Here is a 21031-nt window from a genome sequence, read left to right as displayed (position 1 = left end):
TGGGGAGGAGGGGGCCAAGCAGGGGCTCTTGACCCTCAGGCTGTAGCCCGGCCACGATGGAGGGTGTCCCTTAAACAGGGAGACAGAAAAAGCAGTGCTGCTGCCGCCGGCCTCCTGCCTGCTGCCCTGGGGGTCGGGGGGGGGGGGGGAGGGCTTGCCCGAGGACTTGGAGGGGACCTTGGCCAAGGTGCGTGCGTGCGCGCTGGGCACGGAGAAGGGGACAGAGCCTCCTGCTGCAGAGGCTCCCCCCCTTCCCTCCCCAGCCCGCGGTTGCTATGCCGTTTCTATGGCAGCAGCAGCAGCCTCAGACTCAACTTTTACCCATCATTTAGAGCCAATTAAGGTAAAATAGTTGGGGGGGGGGGGTGCAGGGAAGAGAGTGGCAATGTAAGGCGGGGGGGGGGGGGGGCGGGGGGAGGGAGGGAATACCATTGGAGGCTGCAAGCGCTTGGGCGCTGACTCTGCCCAAGTCGCATTAGGGATTCGAAAGCTGCAATTAGAGCCGCTGCTCTCCTCGTTCCCAGGCGGAGCGGGAAGCCCCAGGCAGCCCGGCCGGAGCCGTGGGGCGCGGGAGCCACACCGCAGACCCCCCCCGGGGACACCGCAGACCCCCCCCCCCCCCCCAGCCCCAGGCGCCCGCCTCCTCCTCGTCGTTCGCCAGCTCTCCTCCTCTCGCCCCCTCTCTGGCTCTGGTTTTGTTTGTTTCTGACAGTCCGTCCGTCTGTCTCTCCGCACCGTCTGCTGTCTCGGTTTCCTCTTTGACTCTCCACGCTCGATCGGAGGAGAGGGAAAAGTTTTTGAAAATGCCCATTGCCCAGTTGCTGGAGCTATGGAAGAAGATAGAGGTGGAACCGATGGAAGTGGAGGTGAGTGAAGACAAGAAAACGTGCACTTTGCATAGCACCCTGGAAAAGCCTAACTCTTTCACCAACGGGCTGTTTATTTAATACAATGCATTCCTATGTATCAAGTGGCTATGATGCGAAAGACTTAATTTGTATAGATGGAGACGTTGCATTGCCTAGACGGAGGTGTAAATATACATAATAAGTGTATATACATATGTACGTTATATATATATTGTATACGTGCGGGGCAAATATATAAAATGAAAATGAATAGGGTTGAAGAAAAAAATTGTTACTCTCAAGCCATCAGGGTGTTTGTTAAATAAGTGTGTGCCGGCCTGTAAGTATTTGCATGTTGCCAAAGTAACCTGCATCACTTTGCTTTGCCTTCAACAAGTGGCTTTAAATTAGGAGCCCTCCATTTGCTCCAGGGAAGGCGGAAACTAGAAGGCAACATAAATGATGAATTGTTCTTCAAGGAACAGAAAGTATAAACACAATGCGATCTTAAAAGGATGCTTGCTCAAATAAAGAGGCGTGATTAAAGATAAAGGGAAACGATAATGAAATGAAAGTACCAGTAACCCATCCCCAGGGCTGGCTAAGGTGTAAGAGGCTTTGCTGATACTATGGGATGTGAAAGTCTGTGTTCCTGGGAATTTTATTTGTTTAATTTGAATTATTAACACTTCTTTTTTTTCCATGGAGAGAAAAGTCCCCCGAAGTTATTAAGATCTACTAAATTATTAGTTATACCTGTGAAACTCAAATTGCACAGGAAAATTGGCTGATTTTAGCAACTGGCTAAATCCAAGCTAAAATTGGACAATTTTGCCTTATCTCCTGCAAGCATCATATCTATACATTTAATCCTGACTCTTCTCAATGTTATTTTTTTTCTGTCTTTACCGTGTTTCCAGACATTTAAATAACAATTTTAAACTGCCTGAGAGATTCCATTTTAGAAGAGAATTTCCTGAATATTTTATGTTCAATCCTTCCCTGGGAGGTAAAACTAACTTAATAGTACTTGCAATCTGCATCCATGCTGAGCATAGATTGTCAAGCAGGGCCTAGGTATTAAAAACATTTTGAAGATGGAATCACCCCAGGTATTGCTGCATTGTGAGATCTACACCTAAATTGAGAGAGATGACATCATGACTCTTTTTTAGCATTGATTACTCTGTGCCGGTCTTGCCATTAAAGACAGAGTCTTAGAATGAGCTGTTCACTTAACAAGGGTTTCTACTGCAAGTCTGTTATTTTCCTTTTGAGAGGTATTTGATTAAAAAAAACAAAAGGCCTGATGAATGAACAAACTGTTAAGCCAGAAGCTCTTTTCCTATTTACTAGCACTTTCTAGAGCCCTTCTGGTTATCATAAATATTTTTTGCATGTGGTAAGGTGTCCAACTGTAAACCTCTCCATGGTTGAGAATCCACAACAGGTAGCTCAAGTCAGGATGTGTGATTTGACAATGGGAGCTTGGAAAGGATGATGGTGAGGAAGGCTCCACAAAATCTCTGTGGGTTAGTGAAATTCATAGGATTTTCACTGATGAGGATTTTCCCTGAGGAGCAGCGCATGCTTCAACTATTGCTAAAATAAATTGAAAGTGAACTAGCAATGAACGTGTTCATATTATTTTAAAAATGTGTTTACCCTAGAAAGAGCTTTCAAATGGAAAGAATTTGAAGGCAGGGTTGACTGATCTCCTGCAGTGCTTCACACCCAAGTGTACAGCTGAGGGCAAATCTTTCAAGTTCTCGTGGTTGCTCTGTAGACATCAACAAATACTGAAAATTAAATGGTACTTGAAGCAAAAGAAATTTTCTTCAGGATTTGTCGGTACATTTTTCAGCAAAGCATACCCCCATGGACTATGTATATTTAAGAGAAGGTATTGAATCCCTGTTTATTTGGAATCCAGAAACCTAGAGTTCTTGCCACAGAACAATTACATCTTAAATAATGATCTTGAGGTGCTTCAAGTTCCTGAAGAAACTTCTGAAGCCTCAGAGATGTAAAGTCTATGTATTTGTGAGCACAGAGGCTGGTTTCACTCTCTGGCTTGACTCATGTTTTATGGTGTATGGAATTATAATAACTCACACATTAAGCAATTGGGCAAAATCAGATGGAGTAAATTTGGCCTCTGAATTCCAAATGAAAGGCCATATAAAATCCTTATATTAAAAGCACTCAAGTTCTTCTCATAGGAAAATCTCCTGTGAGATTTTAGGTTATTTGCTTTGTACACAAACCTAACATGAGTGATGATGACTGGATTTCTGGTGCTAGAAATCAGCACTCCTCGACTCTAGCTTTTACTCTTGTAGCAACTGTGTGAGCTGTTTTCCTCTCCAACCTGTGTTCTCATCTGTGACCTGAGTAAGCTGAGTTTGAAATTCATGGTACTGAAGAGTCCTGTTCATCTTTCATATAAATCGTCTTCATTCAAGAACATATATGGGGAGAAACCTATTTGACTGTCTAGGAAAAGTAGTCGTGCTTTTATGAATTGTTCTGAAATATTTTGGGTAACATATTTTACCCATTCCCGAGGTGCATTGATAAGGAAACATGTGCTAATTAAAAATTGGGACCTTCATAAAATCCCTGAAAAATCTAACAAGAAAGAGAAGCACATGGTATTGCACAAATATTTTTGCAAGTAAAATGCATGTCTCCAAAGCAGGACTTTTCAGAATCATTGCTTTCGGTAGGGCCCAGGGCATGCTTTGGGGGGAGATGAGAGGATAGAATATATGACGAGTAAGGCAAGTACATGATCCAGCTCAGCAAAGTTTAGCTGACCCATTTTATTTGTGTTCTTTCAAAGGGGTAAGCATGACTTTTATTTCTAGGATGTCAGGTATTGGAGAGGGGGAAATCCTACTTTTGAACAATTCAGAGAAAATAACAATTCCCTGAAGACTTGTAGTCAAGTTTGTGTAATGACTATTATATGGCTATGAGGATTAGAAGGTAAAACTAGAAATAACAACAATGATCATAGCTAACCTTTGAGTGTCTACGGCATGCTGGAGCCTGGACTGAATGCTGTATCATTATTTCATTAATTCCCTTCACACCTCTATGTGGTAGATGCTTTTATGTCCTTGATTTTCTACATGAGGAAACTGAGGCAAAGAGTAGGCAATTTGCCCAAAGTCAACGTTAAGTAGTAAGCTGAGACTCAGACTGAGATCTTCCTGATTAACATTTATAATACAGAAATGCAGAGGCTTTATGTCTTAATGGGTTGGGGTCTTCCCAATTCATTCCTTAGGGATTTGCCTGAAATTATGATTTTATTCCATTCAAATAGGAATGGTTACAAATGCCTTCAGATGTAACTTCTCTGTTACCATCTGAACTGTGTTAGTAGTTCAGCTTCATGTAAATCTGCCCTCGCTGCTCCCCAAGGCTGTCAGGAAGTTATATAAATCACCTTACTTCTCCTTTCAATGGTGGTACACATTACACAAACCTGGCTGGTTTAGTAGTTTATTATTTTGGATCTAAACCATCACTGCCTTCTTTGACACCTGTTTGGTAAAGGATCAGTCTCTGGAATGAAGCATCATAGTTACAAGTAAATTCAAGTGGAAAGAGAGGTTTTTTTTCTTTAACTCTATTTTTTCTTCTTTTATTTAATATATATTTTTATTTACAAGAAGCTTTAGATTACATAAATGTTACGTAAAAATATAAGGGATTCTTATATGCCCCACTCCCTACCCTTCCCACACTTTCTTCCATTAACAACATCCTTCATTAGTGTGATATATTTGTTACAATTGAATAATGCATATTGAAGTATTGCTACTAACCATGAACTACGTTTTATAGTTTACACTCTGTCTTGCATAATTTTATAGGTTATGACAAAATATTCAATGCCCTGTATTTGTCACTGCAATGTCATGCAGGACAACTTCAGTGTCCCCAAAATGCCCCCATATTATACCTATTCTTCCCTCTCCCATCCCTCAGAACCTTTAGTGGCCACTGCCTTTATTTTACTTTTTTTTTTATTTTTAAATTAATTTTGTTATTGTCTTTTTAAAAAAAAATTAAATAGATCACACAAAATGTTACGTTAAAAAACATAAGAGGTTCCCATATACCCCACTTCTCCACCCCCCCCCCCACTCCTCACACATCAACATCCCCTTTCATCAGTAAGGCACATTCATTGCATTTGATGAATACGCACTGGAGCACTGCCACATTGCATGGACCATAGTTTACATTGTAGTTCACACTCTCCTCCAGTTCATCTAGTGAGTTATGCAGAATATACAATGTCCTACATCAGTCTTTGCACTATCATTCAGGACAACTCTTAAGTCCCCAAAATGCCCCATATCACACCTCTTCCTCCCTCGTACTGCCCTCAGCAACTCCCCTGGCCACCGTCTACACATCAATGATACAATTACTTCCATTGCTAGAGTCACAACAGTTCTATAGTAGAATGCCAGCAAGTCCACTCCAATCCATACTATATTCCTCCATCCTGTGGACCCTGGGATGGAGATGTCCACTCCACCTCTAAATAGAGAGGAGGCTCAAATCCCACATGGCTGATGAATACAATTCTCCTGCTTGCAGTTGTAGACACTTATTGGTTCCCTGGTGTGGTGGTTAGCCATTCTAACTTTCCCATCAGCTGCCCTGGGTAAGTCCAATGAATCAGAGAATAGGTGTTGCAACTCTGCTGAGGGTCAGGGCCCAGCTGGCACATGGACAGTCCAGAGATTCAAGTCTCCTGAGCATACAAAAACCCTAGCATCAATCACAGGTTCAGCAAAAGTGACAGAAGAGACATGTGCAGAAAGGTCACATCTGAATCCAACTCCATCACAATCAGGAGCACAAATTACAAAGTAGGGTCTACTGGCAAGGCACTGAACTCCAGAGCCATTTGTCATAACTTTAGAACCTGTGTGTCTCCATAGCTCTCAGGAACATCACTACCTGGGATTGCATCTACTTTGGCTGTCTCTGGGGTCCTGCTGAGATGTACATAAGCATGACCCTTCTGATGACCTCCCAACTCATTTTGAAGTCTCTTAGTCATATAAACTCATTTTTCTTTACCATTTCCCTCTTTATTCAAGGTCTTTTTCTAGATGTATCACCAGCTGGTGATGATAGTAATCCCTTGGCACCAGGGAGGCTCATCCCTGGGAGTCATGTCCCATGGTGGGAGGAAGGTAATACATTCACACACTGAGCTTGGCTTAGAGAATGGCCACATTTGAGCAACACAGAGGCTCTAAGGAGGTAACTCTTAGGCACCCTGCAGCTCTGGGCCTAGCTGAAATTTCAAGCACACAGGCTCATAAGCATAGTCATCACTATCAAGGGTCCATCGTTGGAACATCCTTCTTTACTGGTCTTTGTCCTTGCACTTGGGGGACTGTTGCCATTCCACTGGGGAATGGGGCAGAGCTCCCCAGGATGGGAACTCAGCACTCCCTCAGTTGTCATGTGTAACTCTATGCACTATAACAATACCCAATGAAAACATCTGAACATATCTATATACCCTATATACACGCCCTGGAGAATTCCCTCCCACCCATGCATCCCCCATCAATGATACCCCACACCACTGCTCCTCCCCAGTCATAGTTGAATCCCTCTGTGATCCAAAACTTCTTCAGAAATGAAGCCTAATATATTGCCAAATTCAATTAGTAGGAAAATGAAATAGTATTGACAGGTTTTAAGATTAGAGATAGAATACATAATAACTTAGAAAAACTAAAACAAAGTAGAAAATAAAATAAAGCTTTAAAACAGTTTTCATATTCTACCTTTATTATTTATTCAGTCCTTTATATGATTGCCTGTATGATGCTACTTACAAAAGCTTTGTCATGATCATGCTATATAATATATATCTTTGTTGTCAGACCCCCGAGGAGGATCTTGACCTTGATGCAGAACCGACCACAGAAGATACCACGGAAGAAGTAACTATACATGTTTTATTATAGCCTGTTTATTTGGGGAGGATTGGGTCTGAAAGATGGGGTGAAGAGGGAAATGGAAGTTTGAAATGACTGAAATAATAATATTCATTATTCTTATTAATAAATAATATGTGCATATTATATTCAATGATTTCAATAATTGCCCTCAGAAGGAATACTTAGAACATAAGAAGAAAAACTATGAACCAAGGCAATATCCATAGTCTTTTGGAGTTTGGACTTTTTTTAAGAGAGGAAATGACATTAACAATAACCAGCAGGGGCATGAAATAAGTGACATAATTTTACTTGTTGGTAGTGGGAACTGTCAATTCTTAAAATGTTCAGGGGAGCAGATGTAGCTCAAATAGTTGAGTGCCTGCTTCCCATATCTGAGGTCCCGGGTTTGATCCCTGGTACCTCTTAAAAACAGACAAACAAACAATACAAAGGGAAAACCAAATCATTGGGGAGTGGATGTAGCTCAGTGGTTGAGCACTTGCTTCCTATGTACAAGGTCCTGGGTTCAATCCCCAGTACCTACTAAAAATAATGTTCAGTGATGTGCAAAAGAGCTATGGAAGACAAGTGAATACCATCTGTGAGGAAGTGGTCTTTCCAGTACACCTGACAAACGATCAAAGGTCCTCCCAGAAAAGAGCTTGAACAAAAGTGCTGAGGGGTCAACTAGCAAAAGGCATGTGGGGGAGTCATGTTGGAAAAGAAAAATAGGGGAGATTAGACAATGTCTGAAATGGTAATACCCTGAGGTAGAGAAAAACGTAAAAGAAGAAAGAGCAGGAGCTCTTGCTTAATGTATGTTTTTCTGCTTTGGCATCATGTAAGAGCATGTTTCTGAACCAAGCAACAGGAAACTGACTCTGATTTTAATAAAGGGCAACATTGGTGCCCAGTGAAGATTTTGGTGACCACAAGCAGATCTTGAAGGGAGACATAGAGCATTACAAAGCTAGATCCCAACGTTGAATTGAAGTGCAGCAAAAGAATTCTATTTAAGTAGCCATATGTCTATCACTTATAAAGTAAATCCTCTCAAAGGCAGATAGAACCATGGAAAGTTGACGAGGCAATTAACAAGACTTAGCAACCTAAGTTGCTCGGATACATACCACTTGGAACCATGGACGTTGTAAAATTTGCAACTCTGTTGACTTTTAAAAAATGCTGGCCAGGTATTACAGACTAGGTGGATTGGATCAATAAACATCATTGACTTTACAATGTGAAAACTGCTTCACAATGTGAAACATTACTTCTGTCTAAAAGTATGTGCACCTCTACAAATTTTAAGCCAAGCACCACCGGATTTTGTGATTGGATGATGTAATACGTTTGGTTAAATAAAGCAAAATAGCTTTAAGCTGCCTCATCTTCAGCTGGCTGCCTTTCAAAGTTCTGTGCTTTTGTTGCTGGCCTGGGAGTTTGGAGCCCCGACTCTACTCTGAGCGTTGCAATAATCTTGCTATATTCTTGAACAAAATGTTTGCCCTGACCATGTACTTTCACATTCTCCTGAGAGAGTAGGCATATAACTCTGCTTTTGCTGGTTCCACAGAGGACACAGAGGGGAAAGACATATAAACTAGCGAATTTCATGGGGGAAAAAAATAAAGCTCAGTCCAACATCTTACAAAGCAGCAGGAAGGAAGGAGAGAGCGAGTCCTCTCCGTGCAAACTGATGAGGTCAAAGACCCAGGGTCTCAGAGGAAGCAAGACACTGCCTGCCATTTACAAATAACACCCTGATAGGGTTTTTGGAAACTCTGATGTCCAGTGAACCTTGACATTTTGCAGGCAGATTAATTTGGAAATTTAGGAATTACCTTCAGGAGGTGGACTGAAACAGGTATTGTAGACTGTTCATTTGAGCAGGACTGGACAACAAGACTGTGTAACATGATATGTTCAAAACTACTTAACCAAGTAACAGAGAATCTTTAATTCTTCAACAGTATTTATTTCCTTAAGACTGCCTACTCCAAGGTTGTTTTACCATTATCAATTTTTTTTCACTTTAATCCTTAAGACGCTTAGATTCTCTGATCCTGTGAATGTTGAAATTATTATACATAAGCAGAGTTAGGATAGAAAATATAAAAGAAACCCTGAGTATTTTTTGATGGAGATCTAGATGTGACTCTATTTAGGAATGCAGTAAAAACAACTGACCTCTTAAAAACTTGTATCTGATAATGAAATATGAAATAGAGGAAATTGTTACTATATCCTGGTGTTTATCATTTCTGTTTGATGGGAAAATCAGTATACCTTCTGGTTCTTAATAGATGAAAGAAGAGATTTCCAGGAAAATTGGATACCTTCTGGTTCCTAATAGAAGAGGGAAAGGAGTTCCAAACAAATTTTACTAGTATTTTGCAGAACCCTTACTGAACATAATATTGATATTTACATAAAATTCGTAAGGTGTTTAAAGGCTTTATGGAGTACAGCATGGTAAATAACTCCTTGCCTACTTGATGGTTCAAATAGAAGATGCTGAAAATTCTACGTGCAATTTTTAGTCCAGCAGCAGATGAATATCGTTCAGGTATTCTGTGCAGTTGTCTAATTTTTATAAGAGGTAATGATGTTCTTTATACATCCTCCTTGAAGCCCAAGGGGTAATTTGTAATGTCTGCTTTAATTGAAGAATTTAATGCTCAGAAAAATGAGGGAAACTAAAGTGTAACTGAACTGAGTATAAAGTCTCACGTTGTTTGCTAGTCTGAAGGTGTATGATGATAAAATATCATCTTATTTGGGAAAAAAATCATTCAGATCAACAACAGTTTGTTCACTAATTCATAAGGTTAACCAATATTTACTGATAACCTGGCTCAGCATTGAAGGATAAGAAGGTAAGTCAGACTTGTCTAGGAAGACAAGGGAACATTGTAATGACTCCACCCTTGTGATCATTTTAAGTGAAATGGCTTCTTTGTGGAACATTTTATCACATGATTTTTTAAAGTATAGAATTCATTTGGGATATTTTATGTATCTATAGCTCAATGTACAAGTCTTGTCCAACCGTAGCGCACCTTGTAGCTCTGTCCAACTGCTGAAAAGAAAATTCCGGTGAAGATCTAGACTGAAAATGATACAGGAAGTCTGTCTGAATTTGGGTATTAATGTAATACATCATTTCCTCACCTGTTTGCTAAAAGAAAGGCTTCCTCTCTTAGAAAGTAAGCACCAGGGCTGGGGAATTTGGGCTGTATTTACCAGGACTGTGGAGTCTTAGTCTAATTTCATTCGGTACATCATAAGTAGGCACCCTTTACATATTCTGAAAAAATAATTTTATTAGGAGATATTCCTCCAGCTATATTTTTAAGGGTTATTTAAAGGAGCTCCGTATCAAAACAGAGTCCAGTCATGGAAAGAAAAATCTAGAAGCAAATTTATTCAATGGATATTTATGGTATGTTATATGGGGTTTTGTGATTCTCCTTTTTCCTGATCTTCTGTGGGTTATGCATAATAAAGCAAACTGAAGTGCTAAGGAATTAGGATATTTAAAAGACTTTAAAGTTAAATGCAGAAAGTAAAACCCCTCTCACTGGACATAGGTAGTGTGATGGAGAGTGGAGGTGCCAAGCAGCCTTGCAGTTCAGGGTGAATTTAGAAACTTCACCACCAGTCCAGAGTTGATCTACAGCCTTGTCTGGAAAACATGATTTGAGTACTTAGGGGTTGACTTCACCAACCACTCTCAGGAGACAGGCAAAGGTATCTCGAGCCCATTTATTTACCCACTGTGGGAGAGAACGGAATGTGGATTGCAGACCTCTCCTCAGCATGTCTGGGCCATGCCCCCCACCCCACCCTGGGCCCACTGTGCAAGACAGAAGAGCAAGGGGTTAGATCAAACTGAGTTAGAAGAGCAAATGTGCAGTGGCAATGGGCCAGGCAAAGGCTTGACTTACCATTTCCACCATATTGATTTTTTTAAAAATTAATTAATTTATTTTTAAAATTTCTCTCCCCTTCCCCCCCCCCCCCAGTTGTCTGCTCTCTGTGTCCATTCTCTGTATGTTCTTCTGTGTCCGCTTGTATTCTTGTCAGTGGCACCCGGAATCTGTGTCTCTTTTTGTTGCATCATCTTGCTGCGTCAGCTCTCCATGTGTGCAGCACCATTCCTGGGCCTGCTGCACTTTTTTCGTGTGGGGCAGCTCTCCTTGCGGGGCGCACTCCTTGTGCGTGGAGCTCCCCTATGCAGACACCCCTGCGTGGCACGGCACTCCTTGCACGCATCAGCACTGCACGTGGGCCAGCTCATCACATGGGTCAGGAGGCCCTGGGTTGGAACCCTGGACCTCCCATGTCGTAGGTGGATGCTCTATCCATTGGGCCAAATCTGAGTCCCAACACCATATTGATTTTAAGTCTTCTTCCTGCGAGTCAACACCCAACTCTTGTATTTCTATGCTATTTTCTTTTTAACCCTTGGTCCCCAGCTCCATGTCTTTCAGAATCATAGGTGATTTTTAGGTGAGTTTTTAATATCACACAACGACCTATGAAAAAATTAGAACCTATATTGTGTATTTTTAAAAATGCTTAGATTTCAGGGTTATGTTTAGCAATAATCACAGAGACTGTTTTCTTATTGGGACAAGTTTAGAAAATCAGATCCAGGGAATCTATTAAAAATATAAGCAAGTTTTTACTTTATTTCCTTATGACTGACTCCTGGGGTAATTTCCCCAGCAATTTTATCTCTAAAGTAGAACTGAAAATTATCAGCAAAGGGGTGAAGGAGGGTGACATTTCCAGATGTCAGTGACAAAGTGACATGAGAAGGCTAGAAAGAGAACCCTTTAAGAATTGTACCTGAGGGCTTTGGTCTGCAGGAAGACAACTCTTTTTCACTCATGCGAGAATGCTGGAGTGTATAGCACCAAACCAATTCCTAGCTAAGGAGTAAAGAGGTTCAGCTCTTATCAGGGCAAATGGCCTCTTCCACAAGGCATCAGGTGGATTAGCGGGAAGTTCATCAGACCCTGATGTTCTATGAGATCCAGAGACGCTGGTTAATACAATGGCCTCTGATGACCTGCTTTCTCTGACTGCTGGGACTGGTGACAGGCTTGAACCACTAGAGCTCTCAGCCCTGGGGGAGGAATCGGGAGGAAACCCAGGGAAGAAATTTGCAGGAGTATATTGGAGACCACTTCAAGCTTGACGGAGAGACCCAGTTCTAGAGTTTCATCAGAACTCTGTGGATTAAAGTCAAGGAGAGAGCAGTGAAAGTACCTAGTCAAGGCTGTAGATCCCAACACATTATTCCTCCCATCCCTGGAATCCAGGCAGAATACCATTATTCCTCTTAAAAAAAAAAAAAGAAACGAGAAGAGAAGGGAAGAAAGAAGGAGAGAAACTGAGAGAGGAAGGAAGGAGGGAAGGAAGCAAGGAAGGAAGGGAGGGAGGAAGGAAGGAGGGAAGGGAGAAAGAAAGGGAGGGAAGGAGGAAGGAAAGAAGGGAGGAAGGGAGGAAGGGAGGCAGGGAGGAAGGAAGAAGAAGAAAAAAAATACAAAACAATCCAAACTGGCATGAATAAAAATAAGACAAGATGAATAACGAAGCCTAGCAATTAGGAACAATGCAATTACAAATAGTTAACAGTTTTGAAAAAAAAAACATTGATAAAACAATCTTCCAAGCCCTGCTTATTGTCCTATATCAATCTTTTAAAGTCTCCATCATGTCTCTAAAAGCTGGTGTTACTAAGTCACAATAACTATGTCAACCTATTTGCATTTGTATTTCTTTTTGTTTCTCTGTCCAACAAAAGACAGGGACCTCTTTAAGCATTATATAAGTTCTAGAAAAGGGTAAAGGCAAACAAGATGTGGTTTGAAAAAGGGTAACATGCTAAGATATTAAAACCTCCTGTGTTCAAAAGTACTGTGGGTTGGATAACAACATAAGCTTCATGAAATATTAGCATGTATTGAGGCAGAAAAGAAGGAAAGTTTATGATACTGTAACAGAAATTGGTAGAATGTATTATTTGATCACAGGTGGTAATTACTTGCAAGAATCAACAAAAGACAGGAAGTCTGGCTTTTGTCATCTGTGGACATCTTTCCTTTTGGTTATCTCATTTGCACTTAAGTATTAGTCACTAGTCATTACTGGACATGTGAGGATGATTTACAGCTGCTTTCAGTTTCAGAGATCCTTGTTTTTCTGCTTCTGTAACAAAATAAGAATTAGCACATATCCCAGAGTGCACTCTCTCTGAAACTAAAATGATTATCCAGTTAGAGCTAACTGGTGCACACTTGCTAAAATCATGGGCCGCAGTTGGAAATCATGTCCTGTGATCAGGAAGCCATATTATACCGTTTGTAGACTAGTAAACAAATCCTTTGTATCTTATTAAGATACTGGTGCTAGCATTTGGGAACAAGCAAATGGCCTGCATGATTTAATTGCCACCCTTCTAGAGGCAGCGTTTTAATAGACTCATTGGCCTCAGGCATTTCCCGCCAGCACAGAGATTTTATGGATGGCCTCATAGAGAAAACACTGGTTCTCTAGGGGAAATTGTTCTTATCCTATCACAGCCAAGAACAATCTGCTGTGTTGGAAAAGTTGCTAAATCATGAAGCATAGCACCCATTTAAATCTGTCTGTTGCCTGTATCATAATACACAGGCTGGAGAAAGCCCGAATATCAAAGTTCATGCAAAAATATTTTAACTTCTCAGGTATGACAGTGCCATCTGACCATCTGTAGCAAAATTCAATAATGTAATGAAATAAAAGCATTCCCTTTGTTTTTGATAACCAGTATTGCTTTATTCATGATTCTTCTTTCCTCCAACAACTCAGTAAATTAATTTATAAGGATATAATTTCTTCACAAGGCAAGAAGCTTTAGCTTCCAAAAACCATTTTTTCTCCCTTCATTCTCTTGACCTTTTACTTTGCAATCCATTTCCCGGGACTCCCTGAATAAAGCTAATTTTTCCATAAGAACAATCATGATTGCTAATCTTTATTATGAGCCAGGATCTGCTCTATACTCATGGAATGTATTTACTCATCTAATCCCCACAACAATCAGAAAACATAAATATTTTGATTATCCGCACTCTACAGTAGAGGAAACTGAGGTACAGAGAGTCAAATTATCCAGTTTCACAGCTGGAAAGTGGTAGAAGTGACAATTGGTTCCATTCTGTCGGGTTCCCATGTCTGTGCTGTACTTCTCTAGCGTAGATCGTATGTGGCCAAGAGCAGTCCAGGATACATAATGGTTTGAGTCTCTCTTAACAACACCCTAACAACATATGGTACTTTAGTGTGAAAAATGGGGTGGAACACACATACAATTCCTTTGAGAACAGCGTACCATCTTTCATATTTTAAGTCTCGTTATCAATTGTCTCTTCAGTTTGCTTGCTATGATTAAGCTGGATTAAAAAAAAAATCCCAACAGAGTCAAGTAAATGCACTAGCACCATCATTAAGCAAGTTGCAAATTTATCCTTTGCCACAGAGCAGGAATACCCTTAAAATCAACTTAAGAAAAGATGTTTAAGTATTCAAAGGCATACCCACATCTATTTATTATGCATTTCAGGGCCTCACACCGCTTTTTAAACCATTTAACTCCTAACTCAGTTTCGGTTTATAGTCTGAAAATAAGGAGCCACCCAAATAAGAGATTGTTTAGGAGCGCTGTTGAAAAAAATATTCAATGTAGAGATATCCCAGATCCCTGTTATCAAATATTTAAAAATACTTTTTATCAGCCTGTGACGGTTAGGCTAATGTGTCAACATGTCCAGGTAATTGTGCCCAATTGTTGGTCAAACAAACACTGGGCTAATTGTAATACATGAGGCAAGCACTGGGCTAATTGTAATATAAGAATAGCTTTAAAGATAGTCTATGTGTTAAGGGGTTTTATTTCCCCCTTTTTGATAACATCTTCCGTTTCTTCTGAGACCTGTCCTTTATAGTCATTTGGTTTTATTCTTTTTAGCTTGTTTTGATACTCCCATGGTAAAGCACTCTTTTGCACCCATGCAAATTACTTTTTCTATTGTGGTGATGTCGGGGGAGTGCCCACATAACTTCATCTGATAACTTCAACAGGTTATTTCTTTCTCTTTTTTTAAAATTTGCTTTTAAAATTACTTGGCTATTTTCTAAAATTCAAACTTGATTTCAAATTCAAAAAAATAAAATAACAAATAAAAGGCAGCTCAACAACTTATGGAAGCATTACTCCAAAATAGCTCTCTGTCCGGGCATTTTTATCACATCTAATTTCCCAAACAACTCAATTGTTCCTTTAGTGTTCAGAAAGATACCCAGATGAACACAGATTGGTTAAATGACATAATCAAGGTCGCCTTGTTAATGAAGAAAATGAAGAAGACAAAAAAATAAAAGTGTAATCATATTCATATCTCACAAAACCAAACCCTATATTCTTTTTTTTTTAACCTTGAGCATTAATATATAAGCTTATTTGCTTTCGCTACAAAAATATTACCATAGTGTTTTGTTAATTATAGTCTATAAGTTACTTTCATTATATTTTCCCATGTATCACTATATTCTTAACACCTTATAGTAGAAGAATGTTTTCTATATTTATTAACCATAATCTCCATCAACTGCCCAAATCACGGTTATACATGCCCATATTATCCTCCAGCTGTCCTCCAACATTAACCTCCATAGATTACCCATTTCAACTAATCATATCCATAATCAACAGTGTTTATTATATGCATTATATTTTTTTTTTTTGTACCGAGAGCAAGGGATTAAACCTGGGATCTTGTATGTGGGAAGCTAGTACTCAACCACTGGACCATATCAGCTTCCCTGAGTTGGGTTTTGTTTTGTTTTTTCTGTTTGTTTGGCTTGTTGTTTATTGTTTCTTTTAGGAGAACAGGGAACCAACCCAGGACCTCCCATGTGGAAGGTGGTTGCTCAACCTCTTGTGCCACCTCCACTCCCTGTTACACTCACCATAACGTGCTACCATCAACCCCATCCATTAGTACATATGGGCAATTGACCTTCTTAAGCATTCTGCATAATCCAGCATCAGCTGCGCGTTCTTGTGTGTGAACATTAACTTCTACTGGATCATATATTCCACTTACAACCTCTTCTTGCTGACCCAGAGAACTTAAATTGCTTTTGTTCATTTTTCCTACTACTCCCCACACTTCATCTCCAGGACTTTGAAAATCGGTAGCTATTCCTCGGTGCCAAGCATCACTTGTTTTGCCTTGAGAATTGCCCAAGTCAAGTTTAAGCACCCTGCAGGTGGATCGCTCTGCAGAACGTGGCTGGGGGGGTTTCAGAGGCTGGTCCTCTGGTCAGCAGGTTGGGGCCGGAGGTGAAGTACAGGAAACTCCTTTTCCTTTCTGGGTAGTTCCCGCAGCCTGAGACCACCATGTCCCATCAGAGGCTTGTTTGGCCCTGGGATCAGGAGACGGGTGAGGAAGAGGCCGGGAGAGCAGTTAATGCCTGCCCACCTGGTCCCCAGCAGTACCTTCTTTTTATTTAGGTAATTTTTATTTTTTATTTTTAAAGGAATTTTAGATGACATAAATGCTACATTGAAAAAATATAGGGGATTCCTATATACCCCACCCCCTCCCCCCCACCCTTTCACCCATTACCGTCTTTCATTAGCGTGGTATATTTATTACAATTGATGAACACACATTGAAGCATTGCTACTAACCATAGTCTATAGTTTACCTTATGGTTTACGCGTGGCCCTGCACAATGTTATAGGTTTTGACAAAATGTATAAGGGCTAGTATCTGCCATTGCAATGTCTTGCAGATCAATTCCCATGTCCCCCCAATTCTCCATGTTACACCTGTTCTTCCCTCTCCCTCTGGTGACCACTGCCTTTATATCAATGATATAAGTTCTTCCATTGCTAGAATAATAATAAGTCTACTTTAGTCCATAGTTGCATTCTTCCCTCATGTTTGTTCATTCCTATATCTTGAGAATTTAGGGATGGTTGTATTAGTTAGCGAAATGGGTGCTAATGCAAAAATAACAGAAATTGGTTGGTTTTTATAAAGGGTATTTATTTGGGGTAGGAGCTTACAGATACCAGGCCATAAAGCATAGGTTACTTCCCTCCCCAAGGTCTATTTTCATATGTTGGAGCAAGATGGCTGCCAACGTCTGTGAGGGTTCAGGCTTCCGGGGTTCCTCCCTTCCAGGGTCTTGCTTCTCTCAGGTTCAAGGTTCTTTTCTTCCTGGGGCTGGCTTCTCTTTCCTCTGTGTGCTTACTTCCTGGGGCTCCAACTTAAGGCTTCAGCATCAAACTCCAATATCAAAACCCCAACATCAAAAACCCTCATGCCCTAATGACATGGCTCAATCAAAGCCCTAATCATAACTCAATCATGCCCAGGTACAGACCAGATTACAAACATAAGCCAGTATCTATTTTTGGAATTCATAACCATGTCAAACTGGTACAATGGTGATGCCCAACTCCTTCCAGGAGAGAGGGGGTTTGAATCACTTGGGGCAGATGGATGGAACTATCTTACTTCCAGTTGTAGACACTCTCTGTTTTTTGAGATGGGCGTTGTTCATCATCATCCTTTTGTTAGTTGTCCTGGGTGAGTCTGATGAACTGGGGAGTTGGTGTTGACTGCAACTCTGCTGAGATTCAGGGCTCACCCAGCATATGAACAACCAGAAGATTTAAGTCTCTGGGACATATATTTAATGGGTATAGTGCTAATGATAGGTTCAAATAAATGGGATAAAAGCACTATGCATAGGAAAATTATAAATGAGTCTGATGTGTTGGGGAGATGGCTTTTCATAAATTCCAAGGTAAAGCCTACCAACTTCCTGGGATTGTCTGCCCTGCCTATAGTGTCTAGATGCCTCTAGAGCTCCCAGGAGCACCGCTGTTTGAGGCACTGTTTACCATGGCAGACAGGCAACACTACCTTTTAATCTGTATATGAACCCTGCCAAGTGGAGGGGTGGTCTAAATCTTCCATCCTTTTCTATGGGGGATGAAATCGAGGCACAAAAGATGATGTCATTTGCCAAATATACCAGAGAACTAATGAATAGGGGAGTCCCAAACCAAAAATTTTTCTGTTGACTATTTTTCTTTCTAGATACACTGACTCTCCATTAACGCACTTGATGTTGGGTGGAAGAGTGTTAGCCAATAGAATCATGGTGCAGGATTGAAAGCTGTATGTAGCTCAGGGCTTCTCTTTGGGCTTAAAATAAGGGTCCACGTACCTCTGGTAACACCGACGTGGTCCTGTCGGTGTTACCTGTGCTTGCCCCCTCCCTGGAATCTTCTGGAGCGTTTAACTCCAGAAGGTCTCCTGAAACTGAGGCTCTTGTAAGTGCAAAAGGCCCTGTGGTTCAGATGCGAGCGTTTCCTCTTTCGCCAGGTGCTTTATAGAACTCAAAGACTACCTTGCCACACTGTGATTCTCTTTCCTTTTCTCTTTTTAAGTTCTCTTTCCTTCTCAGTTCAAATTGGAAAAATACAAACATGGTGTTTTTTTTTTTTTCATATGTCCATAAAAATCCATGGTAACTGTTAACTGGAGATGCTTTTGAAAACTATACTACCTTTTCGGGGGGAAAGGGAAACCTATTTTTATTGTCACTGCTGGGATCAATGAGTTATAGGAATTAAAAATGCCCTCATATTTTATTAATTGCCAATGGATAATTTGAATAATTATTTCAAGAGAGGATGTATATATGTTTTTTATTATTGTGCCAGTTTTCCTCCATAAATAATGCAGCATGTGTTTGGGCAAGAGGCAAAGTACCAGTTGGAAAATTGTGTAGTTTATTGCCCTTCAGATATTCTGAAGTAATAAAAAGTGAAACAAAACACCAAAACAAAGAAGCCTACCCTTTTTAACATAGATGCAGCTGGGAGCTGGGCGTGAAGACTACATTTGCGATTTTTGTGAGTCATAAAAATCTCCCAGGAATCATTAAAACATATTTTCTCCCAAGATGTACTACCAAAACATTCTACAGTGCCAAATGCATATCAAGTAACCAACCAGCACTGTGACGGGAAATGTCCAGTCCATTTCTATCTTGTGAAGCCTTCCACTGGAACACTCACGATGGACTTAAATTCCTTGATCCCTAACCTTGGATTCATACTTTCTATCTCACATAGACTGAGTGGAGCAAACAATGTACAGACAAAGAGAATGCAAGGTGAAAATTCAAAATCTACTTGAGGAAATAGTTCAGGTCTGTAAACACTTGAGTGTCTCTTTGAGACCAGACACTGTATTATGTATAAAGTACATAAACACAAATAAGACCTGAAGCTCCAGTTATGCAGGAACTCAGTCTATTTGAGGATTCCAACACCTGAATGCATGTTTCCAAGATAATAGAATAACAGTAACAACAGCAGGTTGATTTTCTTAAGTTTCTTTTGGACATGATGAAAGTTCTCATGTATACCCACAGGCAGAAGATGGGAGGTTGTCTTGGGCATCCTAGGTACCATTGGCTCAAGTCAATTCCTTTGCTTCCTTCTTCCCTTCCTACCCCTCATCTTTCCAACAAATGATTAAAAGTGATAGATGGGGAAGAGGATTTGGCTCAACTGATAGGGCATCCGCCTACCACATAGGAGTTCCAGGGTTCAAACCCCGGGCCTCCTGACCCGCATGATGAGCTGGCTCATGCACAGTCCTGATGTGTATAAGGAGTGCCGTGCCACACAGGGGTGTTCCCCACATAGGGAAGCTCCATGTGCAAGGAGTGCACTCCGCAAGGAGAGCCACCCCATACAAAAAAAGTGCAGCCTGCCCAGGGGTGGCGCTGCACACACGGAGAGCTGATGCAGCACAATGATGCAACAAAGAGACACAGATTCTGCTGACAAGACAAAAGTCTCTGCCACCACGGGTCTCATATTTTAGCCTTCTCATAAGTAAACAACAAGCCAACTCAGATTGTTCTGTATAGCAGTAAGTGCTGAGGAGAAAATAAAACAGTGATAGTGACTTGGGGCTCCAGAGTCATTTGAGTAGTGATTAGAGAAAGCGTCTCAGGGTAGGCGACGGGTGAGCTGGGACCTGAAAGATGAGAACAAACCAATACTATGAAGGTCTGGAGAAAGCTTCCAGGAAGAAGGGACAGCAGATTTAAAGGCCTCTGGAAGTGTGGAGCTGGGCATGTTGAGCAGAAAGCAGGCTCAGTTTCCTGGAGTAGGCTAGCGGGAGGTAAGGTGGAGAAGCAAGCAGGAGCCAGATGACCGAGGAATGTTCAGACTTGGGTAAAGTCTTTGGATTCCATTCTAGTTTTTCTGGGAAGCCATTGGAGGTATCTAAGCAGGGAAATGATGTGATTGCATTTATGCTTTTAAAAAAATCACTCTGGATGTAGTAAAGAATTATGAATGTACTGGGGGAAAGTGTCAGGGAGATTGGTTAGAAGAGGAAAGAGATGATGGTGGTTGGCAAGAGGTGCTAGCAGTGGCTATGGTGAGAAGTCCACTTATAGTTCTCCTATTAGATTTTTTTAAAAATTTAATTTAATTTAATTTATTTCTCTCCCCTTCTCCCTCCCAGTTGTCTGTTCTCTGTGTCCATTTGCTGCATGTTCTCCTTTGTCCGCTTCTGTTGTTGTCAGCAGCATGGGAATCTGTGTCTCTTTTTGTTGCATCATCTTGTTGTGTCAGCTCTCCATGTGTGCAGTGCCATTCCTGGGCAGGCTGCATTTTCTTTTGCGCTGGGCAGCTCTCCTTATGGGGCGCACTCCTTGCATGTGGGGCTCCCCTACGCGGGGGACACCCCTGCGTGGCAGGGCACTCCTTGCACGCATCAGCACTCATGGCTCATGGGCCAGCTCCCCACGGGTTACGGAGGCCCCGGGTTTGAACTGTGGACCTCCCGTGTAGTAGACAGACGCCCTATCCATTAGGCCAAATCCACTTCCCTCCTACTAGATATTGATTCAGCATCCTTTAGCTTTAGTAGTGCCTGTGGAATATCTGTTTTTTTGGTTTCATAGGTCTAGGTCTCAAATCTTTGTCAGAGACTTTACTTGCTTATTTCCCCTTTTAACTTTTTATTTTGAAGTAATTTCAAACTTACAGGATACTTGCAAAAATAATACAAAAATACAGAGAAG

The 21031-nt window shown here is 41.0% G+C and overlaps 1 protein-coding gene across 4 annotated transcripts in view; it reads left to right on the top strand.

Moving 5' to 3' along the window:
* The first annotated feature begins 216 nt into the window (after positions 1-216).
* Positions 217-21031, top strand: part of RPS6KA2 (ribosomal protein S6 kinase A2) — a 507583-nt gene continuing 486768 nt past the window's right edge. The window contains exons 1-3 of one of the 4 annotated variants that reach the window (XM_071212530.1): positions 217-343; positions 713-866; positions 6782-6841. In XM_071212530.1, coding sequence (XP_071068631.1) covers positions 804-866; positions 6782-6841 — 123 coding nt within the window. In that variant the 5' untranslated portion in view covers positions 217-343; positions 713-803. Of the gene's footprint in view, positions 344-417; positions 867-6781; positions 6842-21031 lie in introns of those variants that run through there. The other 3 variants (XM_058289676.2, XM_058289674.2, XM_071212529.1) reach the window with 3 other exon arrangements.

Source organism: Dasypus novemcinctus, chromosome 28 (genome assembly GCF_030445035.2).
Source record: "Dasypus novemcinctus isolate mDasNov1 chromosome 28, mDasNov1.1.hap2, whole genome shotgun sequence".
Classification (NCBI taxonomy): Eukaryota; Metazoa; Chordata; class Mammalia; order Cingulata; family Dasypodidae; genus Dasypus; species Dasypus novemcinctus.
The sequence above is the reverse complement of the archived record's forward strand: the minus strand, read 5'-3'. Positions and strand labels throughout refer to the sequence as shown.